The 12,246-nt window shown below is 42.7% G+C and overlaps 1 protein-coding gene across 5 annotated transcripts in view; it reads left to right on the top strand.

Annotated features, from left to right (window-relative positions):
* Window positions 1-12,246, top strand: part of Itgb6 (integrin subunit beta 6) — a 125,335-nt gene that overhangs the window by 82,281 nt on the left and 30,808 nt on the right. For all 5 annotated transcript variants that reach the window (XM_031370376.1, XM_031370377.1, XM_031370379.1 and 2 more), the window contains one exon: window positions 7,586-7,675. In XM_031370376.1, the coding sequence (XP_031226236.1) occupies window positions 7,586-7,675 (90 nt within the window). The remainder of the gene's footprint in view (window positions 1-7,585; window positions 7,676-12,246) is intronic.

The raw sequence follows: 12,246 nt of genomic DNA, 5'->3' as shown, positions 1-12,246 counted from the left end.
GTGATTGCTCCAGAGTACTCGTTCAGCTGTGTGCTACTGCTTCTGGCTGACAAGATAATTACATTCCGGGTAGACTGGGAGAAAGACAGGTAGTGCTCAAAAGTTCCGAGGCTGACTACCTAGTCATTGCTGGTACAGATTTCAAGATCAAGCACCTGATCTAATTAGCACACTCCCATGCTGCCTGCTTGCCTGTCTGCCCTGGGAATGCTGACAATGGAAAGCCTTGAAGGCAACGCAGATATCAAGCAACCCGGAGACAGAGAGTCATGCCATCCTTTTGCCAGACACAATGACATGGTCTTCTTGGAATCTCTGGTGTCCCAGTAACAGAGGGAAGCCTAGGGGTAAACTTTTGCCTAATACTGAGAGCCCTCCATTTACTGATAATGGGCCTGAGAACCGGAGGGAATAAAAACCCCACAAGAATGAAAGACCCTGAAGCAGAAAGCCTTGGGAGTTGAACTCAGAATCATTTTTGTCAGCAGGTCCAGGCCCTAGCTCTGGAAGAATCACACGCTTTTCCACAGAAGCAACCCAAGAGTACTGGGTTCCTGGGAAACACCCCACCCAACTCCACCCCAGCCTTTCATTCCTTCCTACATTTCTTTTGAGCCGCAGTGTTTGAGTGACATTCTTGCGCTGGGTAGGAAAGTGTTTTAAAATCTGAGTCACTAAGCGTACATAGAGGGCATTGAGATCTTAACTTTCTAATGAGACACCCATGTTCATTTGCTGTTGGCATTTGTACCCATTCCTCCCACGGAAGCCTAATAGAAGACAGCGAACATTGGCCTAGAGCCACAGTCTGCTTCCACCACCTACCTCGGTGTTTGGGCAAGGTACTGCCTGCCCTGATTCAACTAAAGGTATAAGGCTAAAGTGAACAACACATCTCCCCCACTGTTCTGCATCATGTCTCCCAGAAAGGTTTCCAACTCCCATCACCAGAGATGTGACCTTATTTGGAAGGTCCCCAAGGAGGCTCCTTGGGGACACAATTACCATATATCTCACATGGACTGTTAGTCTATCAGGATCAGTGTCCTTTTATGGAGGCACAGAATGTCTGATACTTCAGGCAAAGACACTGTGGGACAACGGAGTTAGGGAATGGTGTTTCTGGTGGCTTGACATGGAGTGTACTTTCAAGTGCTTCTTTGCTGTCTGCATGTCGTCTTTGGTAAGGTATCTGGGAGGGTCTTCAACTCCTTTTAAAATAAGATTGTTTTCTTGTTGAGTTTTAAGAAGTACTCATAAATAACAGAGCTTTATGTGATGTATCTTCTGTAAGTGTTCTCTTTCAGTCTGTGGCTGTCTTCTCGTTCTCTTAAATTGTCTTTCACATATCAGAATTGTATCATCTGCCTTTTGGGTCTTTTTTGGGGAGCGGGGTATGCTAGCAAAATGTCATCTCCCAAAGTCAAGACCATCTAAAATTTCTCCTGTGATGTCTTTCATGGGATGCGGTTTTCAGTCTTTCAAGTAGGCTAGGAATCCTTTTGGAGTTAAATTTTATGCAAACTGGTGTGCACACACATGCGTAGGTCCCTTTGTGTGTGCGTGGACAGTTAGTTGTTCCAGTACCATTTGCTGAGAAGACTGTTTTAGCTTCTTGGTAATGTTCTCACTCTTTAGGGAAGATCCATTGATTTTATTTATGTTAGCCGGTTTCTGGGCTTTCTGTTCTTTTTAATTGATCTAGTTGTCAATACCATACTTTTTGAGTATGTAGCTTTATAGTAAGTCTTGATGTTAGCTTCCTCTATTTCAGTTGGCTATTCTGGGCCTTTTGCTCCTTCTTAGGGAGTTTATCATCCATTTACTGAGATCTACAAAATAACTTGCTTGTACTTTGATAGGGATAACGTTAGATCTATACATGGAATTCTTCTTTTGAAGTCTTTTTCTGTGGGTAGTGATTTTTGTGTTCTACTTAAGACATTTTTTTTTAGCCCAAGCCCATGAAGATTGGGGTGGTTTAAGTGAGAATGCCCCCATAGGGTCACATACTTGAATACTGGGTCCCTGGCTGGTGGTGTCATTTAAGGGTCTTAGGAGGTGTGGCCTTGCTAGAGGAAGTATGCCACCTGAGGGCAGAGAGCTTCAGGAGCTTTGGTCTTCTTCCTACTCTCGGTGTGTATATGCTACTAGATGTGTGTTATAGAAAGATGTAGGTCGGGAGAACACTATTAGGAAGAAGTAAAGATAAAGAACTGAGAAAAATCTTTGTCAGATTAGATGAAGTATTTGTGAGCAGATGAGATCCAAGCCAACGTTCTGGTAAATACATTTCAGTAAACTATAGTTAACAAGTATATTTTAAGGTCAGAAACATTGAGGTAGGCTGCCAAAACAACACTGAATAAGTGTTGCCGAGATTAAAAAAAAAAAAAAAAAAAAAAAAAAAAAACCAGTGCTGAGCATAAGATAAAGTTGTGGTACCCGTGATAAATTACTGAGGCTGCAAAGAGAGGAGCAAGCAAGCATGAGCCCAAAGGGAAGCCAGTCAGTGGCTGCTAAGCATTGAGTTTTGTGAGTTGTTTATGCAAGCTTCCAACAGATGTTGACACATGATTTCCTCCATGGAACAAGGGATGTGAAGAGTGTGATCACTAGAAAACCATGGTCAATAAGATTGGAGGTGGTGAGGAGTCTTCAAGACTTATGAGTGTTACAAGAGGAGGATGTGTAAAGATCTAGGCTTGAGTCACCACCATCCAGGGCAAAAAAAGCAAATCAAGATGGCCAGAGAGATGACAGTTAATACTAAACTTCCAATTAGAGGTCAGTGGACCTCTTGAGAGTTCCTCAACAGGAAGTGAACCAGAAGCAGGAATGGTCATCCTGTCAGGAGCTGTCTGTCCCTCGAAAGGGAGAATGTCAAGAGCCCTCCAAAAACAAAGAATGCTCACCAAGATCCTCAGCCTTCTGTCAGAGGAGACAGCCACTCCCTGTCAGTACACAGGTGACACATGTAAATCATACATTCCTCTGCTCTTAGCCAAGCAAATGTGCATACCTAAAACTGGCCTGACAGCCATGCACTGGGCATCTCTGAGTATGGAGATGCTCTCTGAAGGGGAGGTCAGAGTGTGCTGGTATAAATTCGGGCACCGTGTCCTCTGATGACTGCCTGCTGAGTGACCCCTTGCCACTCAAAAAAAGCAAATCAAGATGGCCAGAGAGATGACAGTTAATACTAAACTTCCAATTAGAGGTCAGTGGACCTCTTGAGAGTTCCTCAACAGGAAGTATACCAGAAGCAGGAATGGTCATCCTGTCAGGAGCTGTGTGTGTGCAAACACACACTGTTGAACAAACAAGCCATCATTGTTTTGAGATGGAAGCAAAGTGAACAAATAAATAAGAAAACCTAGGTGATCCAAAAGAGCATGTAGACAGGAACTAACTCCTGGAAGGTACAGCAGGGGAATCCAAGAAACTCTGTAATTAGGATAATCTACTGAAGGATAATAGAGAGTTTGTGGCCACATGTGAGACTACATTTCTAATCAGCTCATGTGCCGTCATGTTTATGGCCTTCACTGTTGCTGACACCACTGTCTTAGTCATAGGGCTGTAATTCATCAGCATGCATAAAAAGCAGCTCTTTTCTAACATTAAACATGTTTAATCATAACAATTTACAACATCGCTTTAAGATTTTAACGAAGGAAAGGCATTTGATACATATTTACAATAATCATAATACTATAAAGATTTAAAGCACAAGTTTTCACAGTGTTAGACCATTAAGCCAAATCGTCATGTTTCTAGTTAATTATTTGAAATGGTTTGGGGGAGAAATCAGCATCCAAAAATTAATTAATAGTTTTCCTCCATCTAATTGCCAGTGTCGTCACTGGTTACTGATACTGGCTGCCAGCTCCTTTGTGCCCTGGCTCTAGTAGCAATCAGCAAGTGTGATTAACATTAACCACTTGTCCTAATAGCCAAATGCCAAATGTCATACCACATGCAGGATTGTAATTACACATTCGGAAGTGGATGGGATCAGCATCATTAGCCAAGAATTAACCCCAAATGCAGAGCCACTTGAACCGGAGCTTGCAAAAATACAACATCTCATCTTTGCAAATACTAAAATGTCCTTCAAGAGTGGCAATTCTGTGCTCAGCTAAGAACCTTGAGATTCCTTTTCAAAACCTTTCTTTGTCTAGAACAAAGGTTTCCACAACTGTCTCTTCCAAGATCAGGCAAATTTATACACATCCCGGCTCCACTTCAGTGGAATCCAAGTTCCTATGTAGGTATTTGCTGTTAACCACAGTCTCATGCTTCATGGCCCTTTGTGACGTGTTTATTTGAAGAGGTTAGTTGGCCAGGCAGGGCCTTCCCCAGTTTTCACAGGCTCTGCCTTATTCTGGGAAATGCAAGGGGCCCGGTCCAACATGCTGTGATTGGAAGGAGTAAGATGAGAAGTGTCACCTGCCACTGCTGCCCTTGGCCCCTCAATACTAAGATACAACATCAAAGTGGCAGCAGCTGACACATCTGAGAGTTCAGATTTCAGCAACTTTGAACATGAACATGGGACTAAGTGGAATGTTTCAGAACCCCGACTCAAAACTGAAGCTCATTGTTTCCATACGAGAAGTGGAGAGAGCTAGGGTTTCCCCAGGTGTGTGCCTCTGACAGGTCCCTGGGGCCACCAGTTGCTTTTGCAGTCTGACATTGGGCTGGCTTCAGGCTCCTTTGCTTCTCTCTCTTCCCTTGGGTCTGGCTTCTTATAGTGACTACTGTAATTAGCGTAGACTATTCTAATCCAGTTCTGTGCACTTCCTAAACCACTTCAATAATCTTTGGAATAAGAGAGTCTTAGGGTTATTTATCACTCCGATGAAACACCATGACCAAAAGCAACTTGGGACGAAAGGGTTCATTTGGCTTATAAAGGCCATCCCTGAAGGAAGTCAGGACAGGAGGGGTGCCGCTTACTTGCTGGCTACTCGTGGTTTGCTCTGCATACTTTCTTATAGAACCCCAGACAACCAGCACAGAACCGGCAGCACCCACAATGACCTTCTACATTAATCACAAATTAAGAAAATGCCCTACAGGCTTGCCTACAGCCTCATCTTAGGGAGGCATCTTCTCAGTGACTATAGTCTCCTCTTCTCTGATGACTATAGTGTGTGTCAAGTTGATATAAAACTAGCCAGGTCAGATAGGGTGTCAAAATTGCCTTGGACCTATAGAGATGCCCTAAATGTATAAGTTGATGGTGTTCTAGGCCAAATTTTAACTTCATCGTCTGATTTCATGACACAGAAATATAGGAAACCACAGCTGACAGAGGGTTATCTCTTGTTACAGTCTAGCATAGGAAGGCTACCTAACAGATACTGAGTCCAGATTTAAATGAATAAGCCAGCAAATGAGTGTCTGGGTGCAATTGATGACTAAATAAGAAGGTGGAAATATTTTAAGGCAAATACAAGGATTGGAGGTAACACAGTTACAATCCCTCGGTTTGAGAGTGATTATGTATCTTTCTTTCCCTTTATTCTTTCCTTCCTTTATTTGTTACCTTTAAATTTATTTTCTTAATTTTTGTTTTATTGTGGTTGATATCCTCTATATGTCCCAAGCTGGCCTGAAACTTGCCATGTAGTCCAAGATGGCCTCAAACTGACAAAACTCCTGCCTTGGCCCTTCCCAGGGTCATACAATCCGAGGTGTTTTCCACTGTGTCTGCCTTCTCTGTGATTCTGGACAACTTTGATGATTATAGAATTGTAGTTATTTTTGAAAATATAACTTCATTTCCTTAAAAATAAATAGCAACAATATATTCTCTCTGTTTAAGAAAGCAGGGATCGACAGCACATGCTTTGGAAAACTCTCTACCTGGGTTTTCAGAGATGGCGCAGTCAGTAAAGTGGTTAGTTCTGCAAATCTGAGAACGTGGATTCAGATTCCCAAAACCCAGCAATAAACAACACACAAATAAGGTCTATAAGCAGCAGCAGGCAACTGTACTCACAACACTGGGAAGGCAAAACCAGAAGGATCCATGGAGCTTGCTAGCATAGCCCAATCAGTGAGGAGCAGTTCCAGTGACACACCCTACCCAAAAAAATTAGGCGAAAGGGGCTGGGGAGATGGCTCCTGAAAATCCCCAGAATCCACATAAAAGCTGGGTGAACATAACAGCTTGCTTTTAATCCTAGCAGAGTGTAGCTGCCTGCAGCTATATACAAACAGGTTTTCTGGAAGAGAAGTAGGAGCCTAAAGAATAAAGGGAACCTGACGGCGAGAGGAAATAAAAATGAAGAAGGGACGAAGGCATGGTGTGCTTTCAGTCCGCCATGTGTATTCAACAGTGTAACAAGCAGGCAGGCAAAACTCCACCCTCAGTCCTCCAGCATTCCGTGGCCCAATCAGCATCTTCATCTTTGGTTTCTGGAGGCAGGAGTTCCAGTATAGCGGGAACTTGGAAGGAGGCATGGCTGTTTGTGGCAAGCCGAGGTCTGAGACAGCCTGCTCTTGGCTAGGGAAGGGTCACAGCAGAGAGAGAACTATTTAAAGAAGCTGGGTATCCAGAATAGTCAAAATGGCAGTCTCTGGGTTCGATGAGAGACCCTGTCTATGTGTATAATGTGGATTATGATTGTGGAAGATGCCTAACATCAACTTCATGCCTTCACACACACCCCTTTCAGACACACTCTCCCAAACTCATGCAAGTGTATGCACACACACACACACACACACACACACACACACGAGACAATAAATAAGATGGAGAATAATAGAGGAAGACACTTAACATTGACCTGTGAAACACACAGAGAGAGAGAGAGAGAGAGAGAAGAGAGAAAGAAGAGAGAAAGAGAGAGAGCGCCCATAGAACTTAAAAGAGGCTAATCAGCCAGCTAGAGAACTTCTTCCTTGCAAAGCTTAATCTTCTGGCCACACTCCAGGCCTAGAATGTTAAACCAATAGTGGACATCCTCCTGGGGTGGAAAGGACATCCCAGGAGAAGTGATGTAAGCAGAGAATGCAGTCTGGTTAGGATTGGTTCTAATGATGCAGGTAGGAGCAATTCCAACTAGTTCCAGGACTATCCTGACTCCCTACAGGGCTGCTCATCACAGGCAGAGGCAGGGAGTTAATGGAGAGTTGGAGAGTTAATAGCTAGCATGCAAGCATTTCCCCCTTTCTCCACCAGCTGATTGTTCATTAAGAGCTCTAGGCCCAATGACAGAAGTAACCTCTTTCCTACTCACCTCCGTGTGCACCCAAAAAAAATGTGGGTTTTGCAATAATAGAAAAAGAAAGACATTCATGGAGGCCTGCCCAAAACTTCTGGACAAAGGATGTTAACATAAATCTCATTAGGACTTGAGACTTGACCCTGACATTGTATAAACCCCAGCTGTGGAATACAGCAAACCTAGATTTCCCCAGTGGCAACTTAGACCCACCTGTAGTCTGCATCTGGGGCTGGTTATTAATCAGATGGTGCCACAGACAGCGAACTGAATGCTGTCCTTAGCATTTCTCAGATACTGTGAACAATCAAACATTGACTTATTCCCTGTTCTGTTGTTTACAGAATTATGCGAAACTCATTCCTGGAGCAACCGTGGGACTGCTTCAGAAGGATTCTGGGAACATTCTTCAGCTGATCATCTCTGCTTACGAAGTATGCTATTTCCCCTTGCAAGCAGTTGGCTCCCTTTACAGCACCTCATTGCCATCCTGACACTAAGATGTAGGTAGGGAAGTGCACTTCCGTTTGTTTGTGGAAGGACTGTTCATCCAAAGAAAGCCCCTCTCCATCCATGCAACTAAAATATAGATTTTTATTTACTTATTTCACCCATCTTTCCAAAGGGAATAATAGGTAGAAAAACCAAAGACCTCCAAACTGAGGTTGTTTCAGGATGAAAACCCACAAAGTGTGGCCTCCAGGAAAACGTTAATACAACTGAAAAGACTCTGAGTCATGACTGGACTCCTCTCTGCTAAACCAACAAACAGCAGCATAAATTGCCAGTGTGTTATGTGGGGATCTAACTCCACAGTTTCAAAGGGAGAAGATCAAACACAAAGAAAACATGAGATCTGACCACACACCAAACTACCAAAAGCTCATTAAGCACCGGGTGTATCAGGCCCCCAAGTATTTCCATAGGAGCAGAGGCCACTGTCTAAGCTTTCCTGGTTGCTCTGATAAAACATCCTGAGAAGAGTAGATTAGGGAAGAAAGGCTTGATTTCGGCTCACAGTTCCAGCTCAGAGTCCATCGGAGCGGGAAAGTCACAGGGCAGGGATAGTTGGTCACGTGAGGAACGGAGTAAGCCACATACTTTGGCTAGCACCTTCAAGCTCCGAAGCCTTGACTCTGCTGGCTACAGCCGAGAACTCTTGAGCCAAAAGAAACTGTTCATCTATTAGGTTGTTTGTTGTTGTTGTTGTTTGGTTTGTTTTTGTTTTGTTTTTTTGCCTTGACTTGTTAAGCAATACTGAAGACAGAATTTTCCTTCTCAACAAAGATCCATGGATAGGGATGGCTGTGTTTTCTTTGTCCCCTTTGTTGAACTCAGTTGATCAGCACTGAATAGTCAGTTGCCACTGCTGTTTTTATTTTGGTCCTAAATATCATTTTCCTTTTTTTGCCTTTACTTACAAATAAATAATAAATAAACAATAAATAAATAATCCTATAATTTGGACAGGCATTAAAAAAAAAAGAAAAACTTTTAGAAGTCAGTAAAGCTCTAGGATCTTTTTTTTCAAAAAGCATTTACCTAATAAGGAATGATAATAATAAATTTCTCCAAAGTTTTGATGTTTGAAAATTTCCCATTAGTAACCCATGTGTAATGATCTACTCCATTTGGGTATATATGAAGCCAGTGTTCCTTAATTAAATTACAGGCCAGAATCACCTGGGAAGCTTTTTAGAACGTTAGTCCTCCTCCAATTCCTTCCGTAGACATCTTGGAGACATTCAGAGAAAGGGCAGAGGCAGGGTTTAAAGAAGATAAATACCCACCTTGTGATTTTGACACCACCCCACCAGTTTTGAAACTTGTGCAATAAGGTGGAAAGCAACCTACCCCTTTTCAAAGACTCCATTTTCTTCAGAGAATGAAGGACAGTGGTATTCACTAAAACTATACAAGGTGGGGGAATTTTGCTCCTAGCAATGATAGGATATTCTAGTTTTCTTAGCACTCATCAAAAATTAATTACCATGTCAGCTCATCCTTAAAATTCTTCCAGTCAGAAAGACCTGTCAACAACACACACACACACACACACACACACATATCGTGCCTCCACTTTCTCATGCACTAATTAATGTTCTAATGTGTAGAATCAAATAGAATCACAAAGCAATCCCTTCCTGGGATTATAATGCATTCCATTTTCTTTAGTTTTATACTCTCAAAAGTGTTGGCTGCTAACCACTTCAAAGAAATTAGGCAAACGAGGAATCAGTGGTTGCCATCCTGTTTCTCAGCCTGTTGGCCAACCCCATCCACACTCCAACCCCATCCACACTCCAACCCCATCCACACTCCAACCCCATTCATGCCCCTACTTGCTCTGTTCCAGCGATTGTCTCACTTAGAATTTTTAAATTGCTCACACAGTATACAAGGTAGTTAAGATCAAGTCATTACACATTTTAATGGAATTTTGAGTCTTAATTGATGGCCTCAAAACCACCAAGGACTGGGCCTGGAAAGATGGCTCAGGGGTTAGGAGCACTGGGTACTCTTGCCGAAGGTGTGGGTTTGATTCTCAACACCTCCATAGCAGCTCACAACCACCTGTAACTCCAGTTCCAGGGAGATATGATGCCCCTTCTCTGGCCTCCACTGGTACCATGCACACATAGTATGCACACATACGCAGGCATATACAAATAGTGTGCACACATACACAGGCATACATACAGACAAAACACTCATTTACATAAAGTAAAATAGTAAGAAGTACCTATCGATCTACTAAGTTACATTATTCTGGATTTCTTGTTGAAGCAAAATGATCCATGAGGTGACATGTGCAAAAGATTATGATGACACTTGTCTAGTAATATTATTTTTTACTCTGTTATTCTTAAATGCATTTGGAAAAAGACTTTCAAATAGAAAAACCTATAGACAGAATTTCTTCTTTAGACAAGAGAGAGAGAGAGAGAGAGAGAGGGAGGGAGAGAGAAAGCAATGGGCTTGTGATTAACTTCTAACAAGGCAGAAGCAACTTGTGGCTAAAAACATTAGCTAAGTGTTTTTAAATGCTATCTTGATATAAAAAAAGAAAACACTTAAAGTTGTTGTGTACTCTCGCACCCACTCATTAATTTCCTTCTTTCTCTTATTACATACTAAAGGCTACTGAAGCAGAAGCATGGCCCCAGGGGGTTGGCTCCTCTATTGGAATTTTACCTCTAGGAAGGACTTCATTTGTGTTCTTTGCCCAGCCCTGTAGGAGATGCTTAAAAAAAAAAAAAAAAAAAAAAATTAATGAATGGAATGGTGAGAAAATAAATTAGCATTTATATCCTTTACTTGGGAAATACACATTAATCATATTCCCAGTAAAATTTGCACAATAGTAGTCATTATTTCAATGCTTAGATTCCTGTCATTTAGGTTAGACAATGCCACCCACTAGTTGTTATTGTCACCAGAGCATATATCCCTTTTTTCTTATTCAGCTTCTGACCAACCCTGTCACTCTTTCCAGTATTACTTCCCCCTTAATTCCTGGTGATTTTAGCATAGCACACTTTGGAGGGCTAAGGCAATAGCTTGTTCAATAAGGTGCTTGCCTTGCATGCATGAGCACTTAAGTTGGATCCCCAGAATGCACACAGAAAAGCTGGCACAGTGCACCCTTGCAATCCCATTGTGAAGGCCCAAACAGGCAGATCTCTGGAGCTTGCTGGCTAGACAGCCTAACCAACTTGGTGAGTAGGAGGCTAATGAGAGACCGTGACTCAACAAACAAGATGGGTGGTCTCTGGGACCAACACCTGAGTTGTCCTGTGGCTTCCACATACACTTATACAAGTGTGCCCTCGTGTGCATGGGTGAGCATGTGCTCATGAGCATATATACTCTCATGTACACACCAGACTTTGGAAGAAGTAGCGTTACTGTTCCATGCAGTGGGCAAAATTATACTTCAGAAAAAATTGAAGCAAAATGTGCCTTTACACTGCCAAAATTGAGGGAAGGGGATTTAGCTCAATGGTAGAGCACATTATACCCACAGTATCATAGGTATATAGATGATAGGTAGATAGATAGATAGGTAGGTAGGTAGGTAGGTAGGTAGGTAGGTAGGTAGGTAGATAAATAGGTAGATAGATAGATAGATAGATAGATAGATAGATAGATAGATAGATACACAGAAAGACAGACACATGCATACATACATACACACACACACACACACACGATACACACCAACAATAAAATAGGTATGAACTCAAAACCTTTTGAATGAGTTGAAATATAACTCAACTGATAGTTAAGTACTTCTATCAGTGCCACGGGCCAGCCGATCTGGGCCTCCCTCAAACCTCGGGAGAAACGGGGTCCTAGTCAGGTCGACAAGGCATAGGTGAAGAAATGATGGCAGAGACGACACATGAAGCATAAGATCTAAATGTATTTCTTAGAAATGGCATCAGACTTTTACAGTCATTGCAAAAGAGGGATGGTAAATCTGACAGCTCAATAGTAGAGGTACATCTGAGGCTATCTGAAACATACTGGGTCTAAAGCAACAGCTATCTCCTCTGAACTGGTGCTCTTGGGCCCGGGGGACTGCAGATCGCATGGATCTGAGTCCTAGCCCATCTAAGTTCTAGTGCTAGTCCTGCATGCGAGTCCAAGTCCTTCTTCTTCTCCCTGTCCTCGTGCTAGTCCTTGTACAAAGTGACAAGCAGGCTTAAGTAGCATACAGCAAGCAGGGCTGATGTCAAGAGTCACGTAGGCAGGTGACCGCACATCAAGGTCAGTAGGGTCTGGTAGGTATGAAGCAGGAGGAAGAGGAGTGGAGCCCTCCCTGTTGAGGTATTTTGATATTCCTAGGCTAATTCTCTGGTTCTGCTGAAGGCAATGACCAGGACATTTCAATCTAGCATTTCCTGCTAATTCTCTGGTTCTAGCCCGGGGCCGGCAGTGGGGAGTTCCGACCTGACCTAACACTTCTAGCTAATGTCCTTGAGTGGAAGCCCTTCGATTA

This window comes from Mastomys coucha, unplaced genomic scaffold (genome assembly GCF_008632895.1).
Source record: "Mastomys coucha isolate ucsf_1 unplaced genomic scaffold, UCSF_Mcou_1 pScaffold15, whole genome shotgun sequence".
NCBI classification, from domain to species: Eukaryota; Metazoa; Chordata; class Mammalia; order Rodentia; family Muridae; genus Mastomys; species Mastomys coucha.
This window is presented reverse-complemented; position numbering and strand designations above follow the sequence as displayed.